The 18,147-nt window shown below is 40.7% G+C and overlaps 1 protein-coding gene across 1 annotated transcript in view; it reads right to left on the bottom strand.

The window, feature by feature from the left end:
• Positions 1–17,867, bottom strand: part of LOC128515599 (NLR family CARD domain-containing protein 3-like) — an 85,396-nt gene extending 67,529 nt beyond the window's left edge. Inside the window, exons 1-5 of the mRNA XM_053489682.1 lie at positions 17,621–17,867; positions 16,163–16,619; positions 14,658–14,774; positions 12,539–14,425; positions 10,055–10,249 (exon numbers count right to left, since the gene is read on the bottom strand). Coding sequence (XP_053345657.1) covers positions 10,055–10,249; positions 12,539–14,425; positions 14,658–14,774; positions 16,163–16,619; positions 17,621–17,867 — 2,903 coding nt within the window. The remainder of the gene's footprint in view (positions 1–10,054; positions 10,250–12,538; positions 14,426–14,657; positions 14,775–16,162; positions 16,620–17,620) is intronic.
• Between the last annotated feature and the right edge of the window lie 280 nt (positions 17,868–18,147).

Below are 18,147 nucleotides of genomic sequence, written 5' to 3'. Positions count from 1 at the left end.
TTCTCGCATACAGCCTTTACACTCAAAAAGTGACTTAAAAAATGTTAATCACTATATTGTTTTCTGTGAGCAAGTAAAAAAGATCATTTTCACATCATTTTGAAGCAAAAACACTAGTCCACCGGCCCAGTTCTCAAAAAGTCTTGTGAACAAATGTTCTGTATGAGTTTCAAGGCCTTATTTAAGCTACTTTTATTTTCACAAAACTTACTAACCATGCATAATATTTTTTTCCTAAAAAATGCAAACACATACATTCATTTTGGTCACGTATTATTGTAGAACAGTTTGTGCTGATTACAAGAAAAATACAGGTTGGTCAATAATATATTATAAGTAGCTGAAAAAAGCACAAATATCATAGCATGTCCAAACATCTCAAGGACCCCAAAATCACCCTGGACCTCAGAGGGTTAAACTTAATGCAAAAATAAGAAAAAGAAATGTCTCCGTCTAGTCCCTATACCTTTTGTTCCGGTGTTCATGCAGTAAACCCATGGGTGAACACGATGATTTAACAATTTAATTTATATATATATATATATATATATATATATATATATATATATATATATATATATATATATATATATAAAGTGGCATTTTAATTCAAATACAACATTTTAATGGTTAGTGATTGGTGCATGGGCGTCAACTCGCACGTTCTGTAATATTCCATTGTCATTCATATTGCCGTTGTTTTAGAGCCCTTTACTAAAGCATTCGCTAGTTTGTTAGTAAGTAAGTAAGCAAATAAAAGATGAATGAATAAATAGCTTTAAATGGTACTTCACCGTATATATATATATATATATATATAGTGGGGGAAATAAGTATTTGATCCAATACACATTTTCTAAGTTTGCCCACTTGCAATGAAATGAAGGGTCTATAATTTTTATTATAGGTTTATGGTTAAGGACTGAGACCAGTGGCGATTTCTTTAAGACTGCAAAGGAAGCTCAGCTTCCCCTATAATGTCACAAAATTAATGGTCAAATTATGTACTATTGTATTAACATTTTATTGACTAAAAATGCGTTAGAAAACGTTCATCTCAAAGACGAGTTCGTTCAGAATCAGTTAGATATAGCAGGTCGGCTGACTTGATTTTCTTCTTATACATTCCCGTAGCGTCACAGTGCATTTCCCCGTTAAAGCCCAGCGTCCATTGACTTCAATGCGGCTGCTTTGAACGTTTTTTTTCAGTGCTTTGAAACTAGACGGTCATTGGATAAACGCTGCGATTATGTCCCGCCCACGGACGCTCAGCGTCTCTGGGGGTGAATGAGGAGCAAATGAGGAGTGGGCTGGCCTGGACTCCGAGCTTCTGCGTGATGATCGTAGGGTCTGTCGAAAGATTGCATCTTCTTTTGACTGAAAGCGATTTTGTACTATAAGGAATCGCTGAAGCTATTCACTCAGTCCCATCACGGATTTCTCAAGTTCAGTCGAAATAAAAACTGCTGCAACCTATTTCTTTATATTTGCTTGGCGAAATTGCTTGATTTTCATCATACACTTCACACAATTATACACCACATTCCTTGTTTCACTTTTACAGAGTTTAATATTTTTTTTAGATCGTTCATTCATTCATTCATATAGTAGGCTAGGCTAGCGTCGTGGGTGAAACTGCACTCTGCTGGCCATTGAGAGGATACTGGTCAAGTCACTGGAAAAGATACCTAGTTGGTACGACAGGGTCACAGACCATTTTCTTGAAAAGGAACGTAGGGCAGAATTTACTTTTAAATAAATAGACAATTTTATGATGTAGGCTGAAAATGAGCTTCCCCCATTTGACAGACCAGTAGCCGCCACTGACTGAGACAGAATAGTAACCAAAAATCCAGAAATAGCACATGATACAAATATTATGTATGAAGTTGCATTTTAATGAGGGAAATAAGTATTTGATCCCCAAGCAAAACATGACTTAGTACTTGGTAGAGAAACCCTTGCTGGAAAACACAGTGGGAAGACGTTTCTTGTAGTTGTTTACCAGATTTGCACACATCTTGGGATGCATTTTGATCCACTATTCTTTACAGATTTTCTCTTAATGTTTAAGGTTTCTTGCCTGTTAATTGGCAACTTGAAGTTACAGCTCTCTCTGTGAATTTTCTACTGGATTAAGGTCTGAAGACTGGCTAGACCACTTCATGACCTTAATGTGCTTATTCTTGAGCCACTCCTTAGTTGCCCTGGCAGTATGTTTGGGGTCATTTTCATGCTGGAAGACCCATCCACAACCCATCTTCAGGAGGTTCTCATCCAAAATTTTACAACACATGGCCTCATCCATTGGCCCCTCAGTGCAGCAAAGTCAATCTGTACCTTTAGCAGAGAAACAGCCCCAAAGCATAATGGTTCCACTTCCATGCTTGACTGTTGGGACTGTGGTGTTCTTAGTGTCATAGTCAGCATTTTTCTTTCTCCGAAAACAGCAAGTCGAGTTGATGACAAAAAGCTAAATTTTGGGCTCATCTGACCACAGCAGTTTATGCCAATCTTTCTCTGTTCATTGGCAAACCTCAGACGGGTCTGTACATGTGTCTTCTTGAGGAGGGGAAGCCTTGCTGCGCTGAAGGATTTCAATCCATGCAGGCGTATTGTGTTACCAGTGGTTTGTTTGGTGACTGTGCTCCCAACTGCCTTGAGATCATTCACAAGCTCCTCCCGTGTAGTCCTGGGCTGGTCCCTCATTTTTCTCATGATCATTCTTACTCCATCAGGTGAAATCTTGCATATAGGGCCATTAATGGTTACTTTGTATTTCTTCCATTTGTAAAAAAATCGCTCCAGCAGTTGTCTCCTTCTCACCAAGATTCTAGCTGATGGTCTTGTAGCCCATTCCAGCCTTGTGCAGGTCTAAAATCTTGTTCCTGACTTGCTTTAACAGCTCTTTGGTCTTGCCGATGGTGGTAAGGTTTGAATAGAAGAGAGAGATTTTGTGGACAGATGGCTTTTATAGACATACCACATTGTTGTTAGGAGCACCTTTTTAAATTAATATGTGTACCACAAGAGCACATAACCAGTCTGTGAGAGGCAAAATTATTAGTTGGTAGGGGATCAAATACTTATTTTCCTCATTGAAATGCAACTTAATTCATAACATCTGTATCATGTGCTTTTTCAGGATTTTTGGTTGATATTCTGTCTCAATCCTTTAACATAAACCTGTGATAAAAAATTTATATATATATATATATATATATATATATATATACTTGCTTCATAATCCTTTAAGCTTTCCATAGATATATTTCTCATGTCTGTGTGTGCAGTATTCGCAGTGTTTCAGTTCATTTTAGCGACGCATTTCAGAAGAAATATGTGAGAGAGCGAAGACTGAGACGTCTGAAAGCGACCCTGTTCATTTTCTTTATTTTACAAAAGCACAGTGTTTTATGGATATTGTGAGTGTACATGAGTATAAGTAGACCCTTTACAGATTTAAATGATGTACTACACTTATGCATATGATTAAAAACGACGGCCCATTTTAAGTTCTTTTCACAGTTACAAGGAAAAAATACAAGTTGTCCTGGCAGCCAAGTGCTAATTATTAAATAAACTGCCCTGGAACGACCCTTTGGTGACGTGCATTGTCCTAACCATTCAGTACACAGATACCAAAAATGGTTGGGAAAAATATACCCTCTTTTAACCCACTTATGTTGGGGATGTTATAAAGAATTTCACAGCCCTTTTTTCCTGCCTTTTAAACCTGTATTCTAATGAACATAACATATGGAAAAAAGGATTTTTCTGCAGCAACTGGTCGACTGTAATATTGTGAATGTTCAGTTATATAAAAGGAAAAACAAAATTAATTGTTAAAGAAGGCTAACTGTTAGCCATTAGCCACTAACCTACCCATCCCCCAAAGATGTAACTCCAGATCAGTCCGGTTTTTAATTTTATATGACTATTACTTTATATCACTAAACAGGTGAAATTAAGGCTATCATGGTGAAATAACACTCTTATATCCACACACAACATGTCTATTGCTACTGAAAGCCAGTACAAGCTACAGTTAGCAGTATTAAACTCACAGTGTGTCTAAATACAGCAGACAAGATTAATAAACAATAACTTCAAAACAGAGCGTATCTGATACTCAATGTATTTTCTGACGGTCACCATATTAGTAGAAAAGCACCTGCTGCTGATCATGATAGATATTATTATACACATATTTCACATCTGGTAAATACCTAATTATAGCAGCAACTACATCAGGAAAACTAACAAACAATTAATGTGAACTAGATATTCTTACCAGAGCTGTAGTGCTATTTCTTGAAGAACCAGAACACTTATGAGACACGCATGTGTGTACACACAGTTATCTCAGGACTGGTAACACACACACTACAATTTATCACTGATGTTACCTTTTTATATGTTACAAAAAAAATAATGTTTCTATGCCTTTTTATTTCATTAGTTAGCATTAGCTAGCAACACAGCTACATTCTCTGGCAACTTTTAAGGTGGAATGTTTCTGTGTATTTTACCCAGTGCAGGAGTTAACAACATGAATCACTCAACTTACTTTAAGGTAACTACGGCAACTTAAACCCTGTTTCTCCTCACCTGGAGAGAAAAGTGATTAAATGTGGTGCCGGTGCACTCCGACAGAACTACAGCTGTGATTCTAACCCATAACAGTCCTACTGCAAACACCAACACACACATTTAGACATAATGATTATATAATATATATATATATATATATATATATATATATATATATATAAATGACACCTACGAAAGAACATGATCTAAGCAGTTGCTCTGTTCATCTAACGATACGGCAGCAGCAGGAGTGTGTGACATTCAATTCAATTCAATTTTATTTATATAGCGCTTTTAACAATGGTCATTGTCCCAAAGCAGCTTCACAAAAAAAATTAAAGATTTTTTTTTTTTTTTTTTTAAGAAAAGAAAATATTTGGAAGTGTGTATGTGTGAGAAAAATGTGTCTAGATAATAATTAAATGAATGAATGATGAATGAAATGTCTCTGATGAGCAAGCCAAGGGTGACGGCGACAGTGGCAAGGAAAAACTCCCTGAGATGGCAATAGGAAGAAACCTTGAGAGGAACCAGACTCAACAGGGAACCCATCCTCATCTGGGTGATAACAGATAGAAATAACATCAAGTGTGTTGTGCAGGTGAAAGTTCAATATATCAGAAGTTGTGTAGATTCAGTTCAGCAGTAGGTGCAGAGGGCAGATGGGGTCAGATCACTGGAAGCACAGGAGCAGGATGTGTAGCTCCAGCCATCATAAAGCAGAATCTAGCTGGAGCAGGTCCTTCTCAAGATGCCTTAGAAACCTTGCAGGGTTGGCCTTTGTCTACTGAAGCTGGCACAATCTCCAGATGTCTCAGGATGGGTAGAAAAATACAGAAAAGATGGAGAGAATTAGCGTAGTTGCCATTCAGGATAGGTGTACTGGAGTATGAGGTTATGGGATGAGTTACGCGTATGCCAGATTAAAGAGATGCGTCTTGAGTCTACTTTTGAATTGGGAAACCGTGTCTGCTCCCCGAACAGTGTCTGGAAGGCTATTCCAAAGCTTTGGAGCCAAATATGAAAATGCCCTGCCCCCTTTTGTAGATTTAAAAATTCTGGGAATTACCAGAAGTCCGGAGTTTTGTGATCTTAAGGGACGTGGTGGATTATAGCGTATCAAAAGACTGGTTAGGTATGAGGGAGCTAAACCATTTAAAGCCTTGTATGTAAGTAGTACTATTTTGTAATTAATTCTAAATTGAACAGGTAGCCAGTGCAGGGATGATAATATAGGTGTTATATGATCATATTTTCTGGATCTAGTGAGAACCCTGGCGGCTGCATTTTGGACCAACTGTAGCTTGTTTATTGAGGATGCAGGACAACCACCTAGTAATGCATTACAATAGTCCAGTCTGGAGGTCATGAATGCATGAACTAGCTTTTCTGCATCAGATACGGATAGGATACTCCTAAGTTTGGCAATATTTCTAAGATGGAAAAAGGCTGTTTTTGTGATATTGGAAATATGATTTTCAAAAGACAAGTTACTGTCTAATATCACGCCCAGGTCTTTTACTGTTGAGCTAGTAGTAACAGTACATCCTTCTAAACGCAGGCTGAATTGTGAAAGCTGTTGTGTGCTGGTTTTTGGGCCGATGAGCAATATCTCTGTCTTATCTGAATTTAGTAAAAGAAAGTTATTGGTCATCCAATCTTTTATGTCCTGGACACACTCTGTTAATCTAGACAACTTGGGTATTTCATCTGGTTTTGTTGAGATGTATAATTGGGTATCATCAGCATAACAATGGAAACTAATCCCATGCCTTCTAATGATGTTTCCCAGGGGAAGCATGTAAATTGAGAACAGGAGAGGTCCTAAAACTGACCCTTGTGGGACCCCATATTTCACTGGCATTACATCAGACGGTACTCCATTTAGATCTACAAAATGGTATCGATCAGACAGGTATGATCTAAACCATTTTAATGCCTGCCCCTGAATACCTATATGATTTTGTAGGCGGTCTATGAGAATATTATGATCTATGGTGTCGAATGCAGCACTTAGATCAAGTAAGACTAGTATTGAGATGCAGCCTTGGTCTGAAGCTAAAAACAAGTCGTTTGCAATCTTAACTAGTGCAGTTTCTGTACTATGATGGGGCCTGAAACCTGACTGAAATTCTTCTAGGATGTTGTTTTCCTGCAAGAATGTGCATATTTGAGCTGATACTACTTTTTCTAATATTTTTGATATGAACGGAAGGTTTGAAATCAGTCTATAATTTGTTATTTCATTCGCGTCCAAATTAGATTTTTTAAGAAGCATTGTGTGTGTTTACTCTATAGCAGGGGTATCCAGTCCTGCAGGGCCAGTGTCCAACACAGTTTGGTGATTCTTCTTCTCAAACACAGCTGATTTAACTAATCTGTTAATTACTAGGTTCAGTGGGTGTGTTTAGGTGTTGGTGAATTACAAACTGTGCTGGTCACTGGCCCTCCAGGACTAGATTTGGAGACCCCTGCTCTATAGTAACACTTAGAGCTTTAGGATCCACACCTCATCGTTATCATTTTCAGAAAACCAGCTCGGAATTGTCCCTCAATGATAAATCTTTTAAATGTGAAATGTCTCTCTCTCTCTCTCTCTCTCTCTCTCACACACACACACACACACACATGTACCGGGCGAGCTGTATATGAACCTTCTGATTTACTCAGTAAAAATATAACATGCTCCCCATGGAAAAAGCTGAGCCCTGAGCTGGAGAAGGGTCTAACACATTTCTTTTGCTTTTTAGGAAAATTGTGTGGACGTCACAGAAAGGACAAATCTGAAGAACGGGATTGTTTTATAAGAATTGACACAAACTGTACACACACTACAGAGACTCATGTAAATGTCCTTAATGATCAGAAAGTGAATTTAACTGCCACAGTTTATAAATCCTCTACACTATTTAGGGAAATCTGCATGGGTTTAATACTGCTTGTCCATTTGTCTGCTTCTGTAACACAGATCTGGCAACCCTGTCGATAGCAGATAGACACAGACGTAGTGAAATAATCCTCACTAACAGAACTAATTTTCATCTCTGAGAATGTCACTGCTGCTGTTAAACCCTGCAGCTCACACAGTGCAGTTAGTTTGTGTCTCAGCTGCAGTTTGTGTAATTAGTTACAGTGTTGTAGTAAATTTCACAGTCATTTCAGACACACTGCAGTCGCATCAAGTCAGGTTTTGTGCTGCAGCTTCTCACATACGTACATCTGACCCAAAGACTCTGTGACAAATCATCAGTGTGCAGTGAAAAGAAACAATCTTCCTCCTCAGGACATTGATGATGAACCTAAAACCTCTGCTTCAGTCTCACTATTAGAGAATGTGTCTTACTGAGGAGCAGGTCATGTGACTCTCAGAGAGATGATCTTACCCCAGTGTCTCCAGTTTACAGTCAGGATTCTCCAGTACAGCAGAGACACACTTCACTCCTGAGTCTCCTAGATTATTCCAGGACAGATCCAGTTTTCTCAGGTGTTAGGGGTTTGATCTCAGAGCTGAAGTCAGAGCAGCACAGCCTTCACCTGAGACATCACACTCACACAACCTGCACAGACACAATGACACACTTCATCCACTTATTTACATCCTCGGTTAATATTCACAGTGCTGTTTTTTTTTTTTTTTTTTTTTTTCCCCAGACAATAAAGTTTTAATATTAAATAGAGATAACCAAATATATATTTTTTTAATAATGATATCACACAATGACACACTTCAACATTACATCTTGGTTTAATATTTACTTTAAAGATGATGTGTCTGTGAAATGATTTTATTATTCAGAATGTCATGAGGATTTAATATTTCCTGATTATTCTAATTAACAGTGTAATTAATTTTTTTTTACCGACGCTAGGACACATTTCTCAATACTTAGGCCACTTTTGCAAAATTCTCCTAACCGACTTTCAGCTTGGCAAAGCAGTTCATTTCACATTCAAAATGCACTACAACTACCAAAACACTTTATTCAGGTCTCAAATAAACTCATTCTTCCAGAACACTAGCAAAGGTTGACAGCCAACAAACACACTTTGTCACCCACAAAACAATGATCTAAAAAACACTAACAACATGTAGCATTACACAGTGTTTTTTTGTGTAAAACAAGGACACATCTCTGTTTATTATTGCAATATATATATTGTTTATAACTGCAATATGTTACTGGAATGAATTGGACATGGTGCAGAATTTGTCAATATTTTAGGTTGTTTATTTATTTTTATTTTTATTTTTTTGCACTAAGTAATTCCAAAATACAAGAATTTGTAGACACACCATCCACTGATACAATAGTAATGCTAATCTACTCAGCTTCCGCATGTTAAACATGTTTAATTTTTTGCGTGGAAAGATGGAAATGTAATCACGGCACTAAAACTCGTGCTTAATCATGATGAACCGTACTTACAGCCACCGTGCGAAACCGCGTAGGTGACATAGGGGTATTAAACCTCTACTCTGGCATCTTATTATATTCATTCCATAGTGCGCTATACAACCCCAACCACTGACATGCTTCACATTGTTTCTGAAGCTGATGAAGAGTGTTGTCAGCTGTTTGTCAATCAACTATGATTGTTTACTCGGTTCGTTTCACCGTTACTACAGGTTACATGAAAATATTAGCGACAGTTTGGTGATTTAATTTATATATTTGTCTATTATGGCATGCTATTGATAAGTTAACCCATGTCGAAATAAACGTTATTGAAAGAATTTTGTGCAATGTTTAATTTGCATAGAAAATGCTGTCCTTCTTAACGCTGTCATGCCAAAGGAGTGAAAAATCGATTCCTGAGCAATCGATGTCAGCTAATTCAGGACCTTTACTGTAGACAGCGCCTTGTAACGTCGGACGTAAGAGGCAGCGACTTAGAAAGATTCTTAAGGTACAGTTCGAGAAACACACTTAGAAAAGTAATCACTTTACGTAAGATATATCTTAAGAGTCTTCTTAGCGCGCTAAGAGTGTGCGTTATCAAGAAACCGGGCCCAGAACATTAACCTCAGCTACATATACATATACTTCACTCCTGAGTCTCCTCACATTTAGTTCTCTCAGGTGTGTGAGAGGTAAAACTTGTTGTTAAGATGACGTGTCTGTCATGTTGGACAGTCTCCCTTTCCTTCACCAATTCCAAGATATTATTAACACACACCAAAGTATTACTGCTGTTATTGAGATTTATTTACATTAAGTGCACTAGGGCTACAAAAGTAATGAGTTAGGGTTTGTAGAATTCATCCCTGTTTAGCATTATTTATTGCAATGTTCCTAACAGTAGGTCTGTTTAATTGTATTATTATTATTATTATTATTATTATTATTATTAGTGAGTAATATATTTGTTCTGCATGCTGTACTCTTACAGAAAAATGTCAGTTGCTAAAACACTGAATAAACTGCTGCTGAGTTATTGTGACTCAGAGAGATGATCTTACCTCAGTGTCTCCACTTTACAGTGAGGATTCTCCAGTACAGCAGAGAGACGCTTCACTCCTGAGTCTGTTAGTTTATACCGAGAGAGGTCCAGTGTCTTCACAGTCAGATGCAGTTCTCTCAGATCGAAGGTTTCTGAGTTGAGCACTGAGACCAGAGCTTCACCACTTCTCCCTTTAATTTTATCACACCTGATACTGAAGGAAATAAAATAAGACATAATGAACTAACACTAGTACAAAAGATCAAACAGATCCTCAAAGCTTTCACTGCACCTTCTCATTTATATAAACACCAAAAGCACAAACAGCAGTTAGACAAAACAGATAAATGCTGTAATAGTAATTCACAGTCAGAGCGGCTCAGAATCGACTTGGTGGAAGTTTCAGCTTCATTATCATCACTCACACACACACACACACACACACACACACACACACACACACTGTATAAACATGGAACATAAGATTCAGACAGGTTGGGAAGTAAGAGTCTGATGGAAAAACAAAAAGTTTCATTCAGAGTTAGATTTAGCTAACAGTGTGTGTGTGTGTGTGTGTGTGTGTGTGTGTGTGTGTGTGTGTGTGTGTGTGTGTAATTGCTCCCTGTATCTGTGATTTACACTCTAGGTGTGTTCTTCAACTTACACTCTGCACTCTGTCTGTTGTATCTCCCCATGTCGGACCTCCACTATGTGTGTGTCTGTGTGTGGTTAAGAGACAGATAGTTACATTAAAGAACTACAGCATGAAATATAAGTTGTGAAGTAAATGCAACCGAACCTTAACAATACCTCAGTAGAAAAGAAAAATCAGTATGTAATAAACTGAAAGTTGTTTAACACCATACAATAAATACTGTATTCTGTATAACACCATACACCAAATACTGTACTCTGTATAACACCATACTATAGATTTATGAAGAAAAAATATGAACAATTAAATAAGAAAATGGGAAGTGATGTGTTTTTCTCATGGTTTTTGCATGTAGACACACAAGAGTGAGACATTAGACTGTCCAAAATGATCCAAAAATGTATTTTCCATAATTTTGCCCTCTTAAGCAAAATAAACACTGGGGATCAAAACATGACGGAGAGTAAACAGAACAGAGGAAACTATAAGAGTCGCAGGACAAGAAGCTGTAAGAACACAGAGCTTAAAAAAAATTACACTAATCATGAACCAAACCAAACATACCTGTGGAACAGAAACGGAAGCATGAGACAGAAAGAAAACACTTTAAATTATAAGTCCCAACAACACACACAGGTAGCAGTAGCACGCCGCTAATGGGAAACACCCTGATAACCAAATACATCAATTACAATCCTTTACAATCCTTTGTGTATGTGTGTAATCTGTCCAATCTGTGTGTGTGTGTGTGTGTGTGTGTGTGTTAACTGCATTGCTAGTCTAACACACATTTAATCTGATAAACAAACAAACAAAAAGCAGATAAAGCTACATATATAAGTTGATTAACTACTAGTGACGCACCAAAATTATAATTTAGGATGCATTTGGCCAAAAAACTAAAAAAAAACTAAAAATGGCTTATTTTAAAATCTTCGAAATATTAAAACACATTTACTCTATATTTGTATTGTAATATATTCTTTAAGAACAAAAGTTGCTTAGCTTTTTGGCTAAAGAGATGGTTCCACTTGTCATCAAGGAAATGAAATGCTGAACTGAATAGTCTCTCACTGTTTGTGCTGGTGATTGGACCAGATAAATACCTGCGTGCAACCCGTGCAAGCAATGGAAAGCGGTCTTCGTTCGAGTGCCAGTAGTTAAGAGGATTGTCCATTCTGGCAATGTGTAGTTCAGCTAGAGACATCTCTAGTTGTTGTGTGGCTGCGTTTGTTCCATCACCGCTGCCGATCAGGCATTGTGGAAATGTTGCATATTGTAACAATACTTTCATACCACTGACATGCTTTGTCTTTAATGGGCAGACACATGATAACAGCTCCAGCATGCGTGAAACCTAACCTGAGCAGGGACGGAGCAACATTCATTTTTGGCTTGCATTTTCAGCCGTTTTTTTAATTTTATTTTTAATTTGGGCCCAAAACTGATAATGCGATTTTTGAAAATGCCAAAATTTAGGTGCACCACTATTAACTATACTGATAGGTTTTCTTTTGCAGGTGTGAACATTAAATATCCAGCATTGCTGTTGTAATAAAACATAATGTCAATAATCTTCCTCATTCTTTCAGCCACCAAGGCATAAATTTAAGACTTAAACATTTTGTACCCCTCAAGTGACAGAAACTGTCTCCCACAATTTTAATAGCTGCCCTTCAGTCTTATTCATTTATTCATGTGAAAGTTATTCTCTTACTTAAATATTTATTCACATTAACACCACCCTGTATCACCTAAAATTCAAAACATCTTAAACTGAATATTTGCCAAAGGTGTTTTCAGTTTCTCTCTTTCTACAGTAGAACAGATTTATAGAGATTTACTTACATTGCTTTTCTGGATGCTGCAATCACAGGCATCACCCTCACAAGAACAGTTTCTGTTATCTTCTCTGGACTGATATATTTATTCAGGTCAAATTCCTCCAGATCCTCTGCTGATGTCAGTAACACAAACACCAGAGCAGACCACTGTGAAGGGGAGAGTTCACTTTGTTTTCCAGATTTCAGGTAGTGTTGGATTTCGCCCAATAGAGAATCATCACCCAGTTCATTCAGACAGTGGAACAGATTGATGCATTTCTCTATAGGAAGATCTTTACTGATCTTCTTTTTAATGTACTGAACTGTTTTCTCTTTGCTCTGGGAGTTACTTCCTGTCTGTGTTACCAATTCTAGTAAGAGTTTCTGATTAGACTCCAGTGAGAGACCCAGAAGAAAGCGGAGGAAAAGATCCAGATGTCCAGTCTCACTGTTTAAGGCCTGATCTACAGCACTCCTGTGGTCATCTGAGTTTATAATTTTTGTTAACTGCAGCTTTGAAGACTGATGGTTTATAGAAGATTTTTGAAAGGACATCTCTGGTTGGAAAAACATCTGTGGTTTAGTGAACATCTGTAGCTTGGATAAAATCTCTGGTTTAAAGTACAATCTCTTTTCAAGAACATTTCTCTTTTTCCTCATGAACATCAGGTGCACATACAGAGCTGCGAGATGCTCCTGAATACTCAGATGAACAAAGCAGTACACTTTACTCTGGTGAAGCCCAAACTCCTGTCTGAAGATCTGCGTACACACACCTGAGTACACTGCTGCTTCTCTCACATCAATGCCACACTCTCTCAGGTCTTCATCATAGAAGATCAGGTTGTGTTTCTCCAGCTGCTGAAAAGCCAGTCGTCCCAGTTTGAAAAGCATTTCTTCATCACTCTCCTGCTTCTCTGAGTACTTTTCTCTTATGATGGTTATCTGAATGATGAGGAAGTGTGTGTACATTTCAGTCAGAGTCTTGGGGATCTCTCCACTCTCTGCTTCACCCAACATTCTCTCCAGAACAGCGGCTGAAATCCAGCAGAAGACTGGGATGTGACACATGATGTACAGGCTTCTTAATGACTTCAGGTGTGTGATGATGTTATTGGCCAGGCTCTGATCACTGATCCTCTTCCTGAAGTACTCCTCCTTCTGTGGGTCATTGAACCCTCGTACCTCTGTGACTCGATTGACACACTTAGAGGGGATTTGATCAGCTGCTGCTGGTCGGGAGGTGATCCAGATGAGAGCAGAGGGAAGCAGATTCCCTTTAATCAGGTTTATCAGCAGCACAGGCACTGATGCTGATTCAGTTACATCACAAACTCTCACTGTGTTCTGGAAATCCAGAGAAAAACGACACTCATCCAATCCATCAAAAATGAACAGAACCTTTTCCAAACTGAAGATTTCTGTTTCTTTTGTTTCCTTAAAACAAACATGAAGGAGCTCCATCAGACTTAGTTTCTGGTCCTTCAGCAGATTCAGCTCTCTGAAAGGAAGTGGAAATATGAGGGGGACGTCCTGATTTGTTTTCCCTTCAGCCCAGTCCAGAATGAACTTCTGCACAGAGACTGTTTTTCCGATGCCAGCGACTCCCTTTGTCAGCACAGTTGTGATGGGTTTGTCTTGATCAGTTAATGGCTTAAAGATGTCATTGCATTTGATTGGTGTTTCCTCTGATGTTGTTCTCCTGGATGCTGCCTCAATCTGTCTCACCTCATGTTCTTTATTTATGTCTCCACTATCTCCCTCTGTGATGTAGAGCTCTGTGTAGATCTCATTCAGGAGCGTTCGGTTTTTCTGATTTATTATCACTCCATTTACACACTCAAACTTCTTCATCAGATTTAATCTGAACTTTTTCTGGAATTTATTTACAGCAGCAGATTCTTGGTTGTGTCTGTGACAGAGTGAAGTAGGAAGACATGAACAGATAATGAATAAAGAATGAACAGATAATGTGTTTGTACTTTAACACTGAGAACTGAAAAAAATCTGCCTCTGTTTTAATTCAAGCTTTTCTGATTAATTCTTTCTATGTGATTATTAGAGATGTAACAAAATATAACTACATCATACAGAATGAACAGATAATATGTTTTACTTTATCTCTGAGAATTATGGGATGTTACCTGTGTACAGATGAGGAGACTCCACGTTTAAAGTTTCTAGGAACATTTATAGACTGATCACTCTTCATGGAGACACAGCTGGGTTCTGGTGAGTCTGATCTCTTTCTCTTGAGTTTACTGTACAACATTATAGAGTGGACATAAGACAGAAATTAATTGTCTAATATCATGATTTAGAATACCAGAAGAGACCTAATATGAGCAGCAATTCATATCACGATACTTCTATTTAATAATTTTCATGAGCTTCACCTCATCTTACAAACTGGATGGCAGCACCAAAGGGTGTAACATACAGAGCTCATCAAACACTCTTTTAATACTGACAATGTTAAAAAGTAAAAAAAATATACATTGTAATTATTTTCCTTAAGGATCTCACACAAATGCTGTATATGCAGGATAGTGGGAATAGATTTAATGTGAATAATTACTGAGTGTGTGTCGCTCTCAGTCTGGTTTTTATTTCCAGTTCTCATCAATCAATTTATTTACATGAAATGCACAGCAAGCATGCGGCTTAAGTGTGCATGACATTACCCCCCTGTCCAGGACCGGCTCCTGACGGTCCTGGGGTGGAGGATACCCGACGACGGTAGTCTTGGATTAGTTCCTGGTCGAGAATGAAATGGGCCGGAATCCAAGACCGCTCCTCGGGGCCGTAGCCCTTCCAGTCGACCAGGTATTGGATACCTCTGCCCCGAGGACGCGAGTCAAGGATCTGGCGTACCGTGTAGGCGGGACCACCGTCAATGATGCGGGGAGGAGGAGCAGGGGGGGGGGGGGGTGGAATCATAGGAGATGTGGTGAAGTGTTTCAGCTGAGAGATGTGGAATACTGGATGGATCCGGAGCACCGCAGGCAGCTGGAGCCGGTAGGTGACGGGGTTTATCCGTAGAGTGATGCGGTATGGACCAATGAACCTAGGTGAGAGTTTGCGTGATTCGGTGCGAAGATGAAGATTTTTTGTGGAAAGCCATACCCTGTCAGCTACGTGGTACAATCGTCCCGGGGGGTGTCGACGGCGATGCTGGGTGATGTAGCGGGTGTTGGCCTGCCGGATGGATCTGTTGGCCTGGTTCCACAGCCGCCGACACCGGCGGACCAACTGTTGGGCTGACGGCACATCAACCTCCGGTTCGGGGTGGTTGAATATAGAGGGTTGAAAGCCGTAGCATACCTTAAATGGGCTTAACTTCGTGGCTGAGGAGGTGTGGAGATTGTGGGATAGTTCCGCCCAGATGAGGTAGCGAGCCCAGGAGCGCTGACGATCGGCAACGAAGCATCTCAGGTAGCGCTCCAGTTGTTGGTTGGTCCGCTCCGTCTGACCGATAGTTTATGGGTGATATATGGATGAAAGGCTGCAGGTGGAGTTGATCAGATGGCAAAAGGCTTTCCAGAATTTGGCAGTAAACTGGGGCCCTCTGTCCGAGACAATGTCCTTGGGGAACCCATGCAGGCGGACTACATGCTCTAGTATTAGCTCAGCTGTCCTTTTGGCTGACGGGAGTCCAGCGAGAGCCACCAGGTGCACAGCCTTAGAGAACCGATCGACGATGGTCATTATGACGTCTTTTCCTTCGGAGACCGGCAGGCCCACGACAAAGTCGACGGCAATGTGCGTCCTGGGCCTCCGGGGAACCGGAAGCGGTTGAAGGTCTCCCGATGTGGGTTGATTTGGATCTTTTGCCCTGGCGCACACTGGGCACGCCTGAACAACCTTTTTGACGTCCTTCGCGAGAGATGGCCACCAGAAGTCTCGTTCGATGAAGAGACGGGTCCGTGTCGTGCCTGGGTGTCCTGATATGGGAGATGAGTGACCCCATTGTAAAACCTCAGATCTCATGGTCCCGGGCACGTAGAGTCGTCCTGCCGGTTCGGTCTCTGTGGTCTGCGCCTGGCGAACTCTCGTTTCCAAGTCCAATTTAAGTGGAGCAATTATCTTGGAAGGTGGGAGGACAACTGATTTAGTTTCGGATGGAGATGAGGTTTTGCCAGTGACGCCATTCCTCCAAAGCCCACTTTATGGGCAGCAGCTCGCGGTCCCCTACCCCGTGTCGCTGCTAAGTGGAGTCAAATTTTTTGGAGAAGAAACTACATGGGTGTAGTTTCTGATCTGGACCTCGTTGGGAGAGAACCGCTCCAGCTCCCACATCTGAAGCGTCCACCTCCACAACAAATGGTTTACTGACATCAGGGTGAAGAAGAATAGGAGCGGTGGTGAAACGGTGGCAGAGATTCTTGAAGGCGGCGATAGCAGTAGGGTTGAAGAGGAAAGGGAGAGATGAGGGACGAGTCAGAGCGGTTAGGGGGGCAGCAACTGTACTGTAGTCCCGGATAAAGCGACGATAGAAATTGCAAACCCGAGAAACCATTGGAGTTGCTTAAGGGTCTTGGGTAGGGGCCAATGACGCACAACTTCCAGCTTCTGCGCGTCCATGGCCACACCCTGGGACGAGATGACAAAACCCAGGAACATGGTGGAGCGCTTGTTTCCAACTTACAGTACAGTTGGTGGGCGAGTAGTCTCTTTAGAACCGCCCTGACGTGCTGGATATGTTCTTCAGCGGTGCATGAGTAAATGAGGATGTCGTCGAGATAGGCGAATGCCCACCGGCCCAGCATGTCACGGAGAACGTCGTTAATCAGATGTTGAAACGCGGCGGGGGCATTACATAGTCCGAAAGGGATAACGAGACTCTCGTAGTGTCCAGTTGGGGTGATGAAGGCCGTCTTCCACTCATCGCCCTCTCTGATGCACACCAAGTTGTAGGCGCTCCTGGTAAAGATGGTGGCACCAGAGAGGGCGTCCAGGGCTGAGTTGGTAAGAGGCAGTGGATGTCGGTTTTTAATGGTTATATTGTTTAGCCCCCGATAGTCGACCCATAGTCGAAGTTTGCCTCCCTTCTTCTTCACGAAGAAGAACCCCGCGGCGGCAGGTGAGGAGGAGGGCCTGATGGTACCTTGGCGAATAGCGTTGGTGACATACTCCTCCATCGCCTGCGTCTCTGTGGGTGTCAGCGAGTAGAGATGGCCGCGGGGTGGAATCGTGCCAGGTTGGAGGTCAATGGCGAGGTCGTACGGGCGACGTGGAGGAAGGTGGGTGGCTTTCTTCTTACAGAAGACCTCGGCTAAGTCCCGATATGCCTCGGGGATGGCGTTGGTGTCGACGTCGGGGGCCTCGGACTCCCGAGAGCACGTCCCAGCCATCGCCCTTAGGCATAGTTCGGTGCAGGTCGTGCCCCACTGTAAAACCCGATGTTGTTTCCAGGAGATGAGAGGGTCATGTTGTTGCAGCCAGGGGTGTTCGAGGATGATGGGAGGTGAGGAGATGGAGGTGACGTGGAAACGAAGTTGTTCGTGATGTTGGTCAATGGAGAGAATAATAGGGTAGTAATTGGACTGGTGGATAGGGGGCGACCGTCGACAGATGTGATCTGAACAGGCTGGGATAACGCCTCAAATTTTACCCCCCATTTTTTGGCATAAG

Source organism: Clarias gariepinus, chromosome 28, assembly GCF_024256425.1.
Source record: "Clarias gariepinus isolate MV-2021 ecotype Netherlands chromosome 28, CGAR_prim_01v2, whole genome shotgun sequence".
NCBI lineage: Eukaryota > Metazoa > Chordata > Actinopteri > Siluriformes > Clariidae > Clarias > Clarias gariepinus.
Note: the sequence above shows the minus strand (reverse complement) of the source record. Positions and strands in the feature narration are given on the sequence as shown.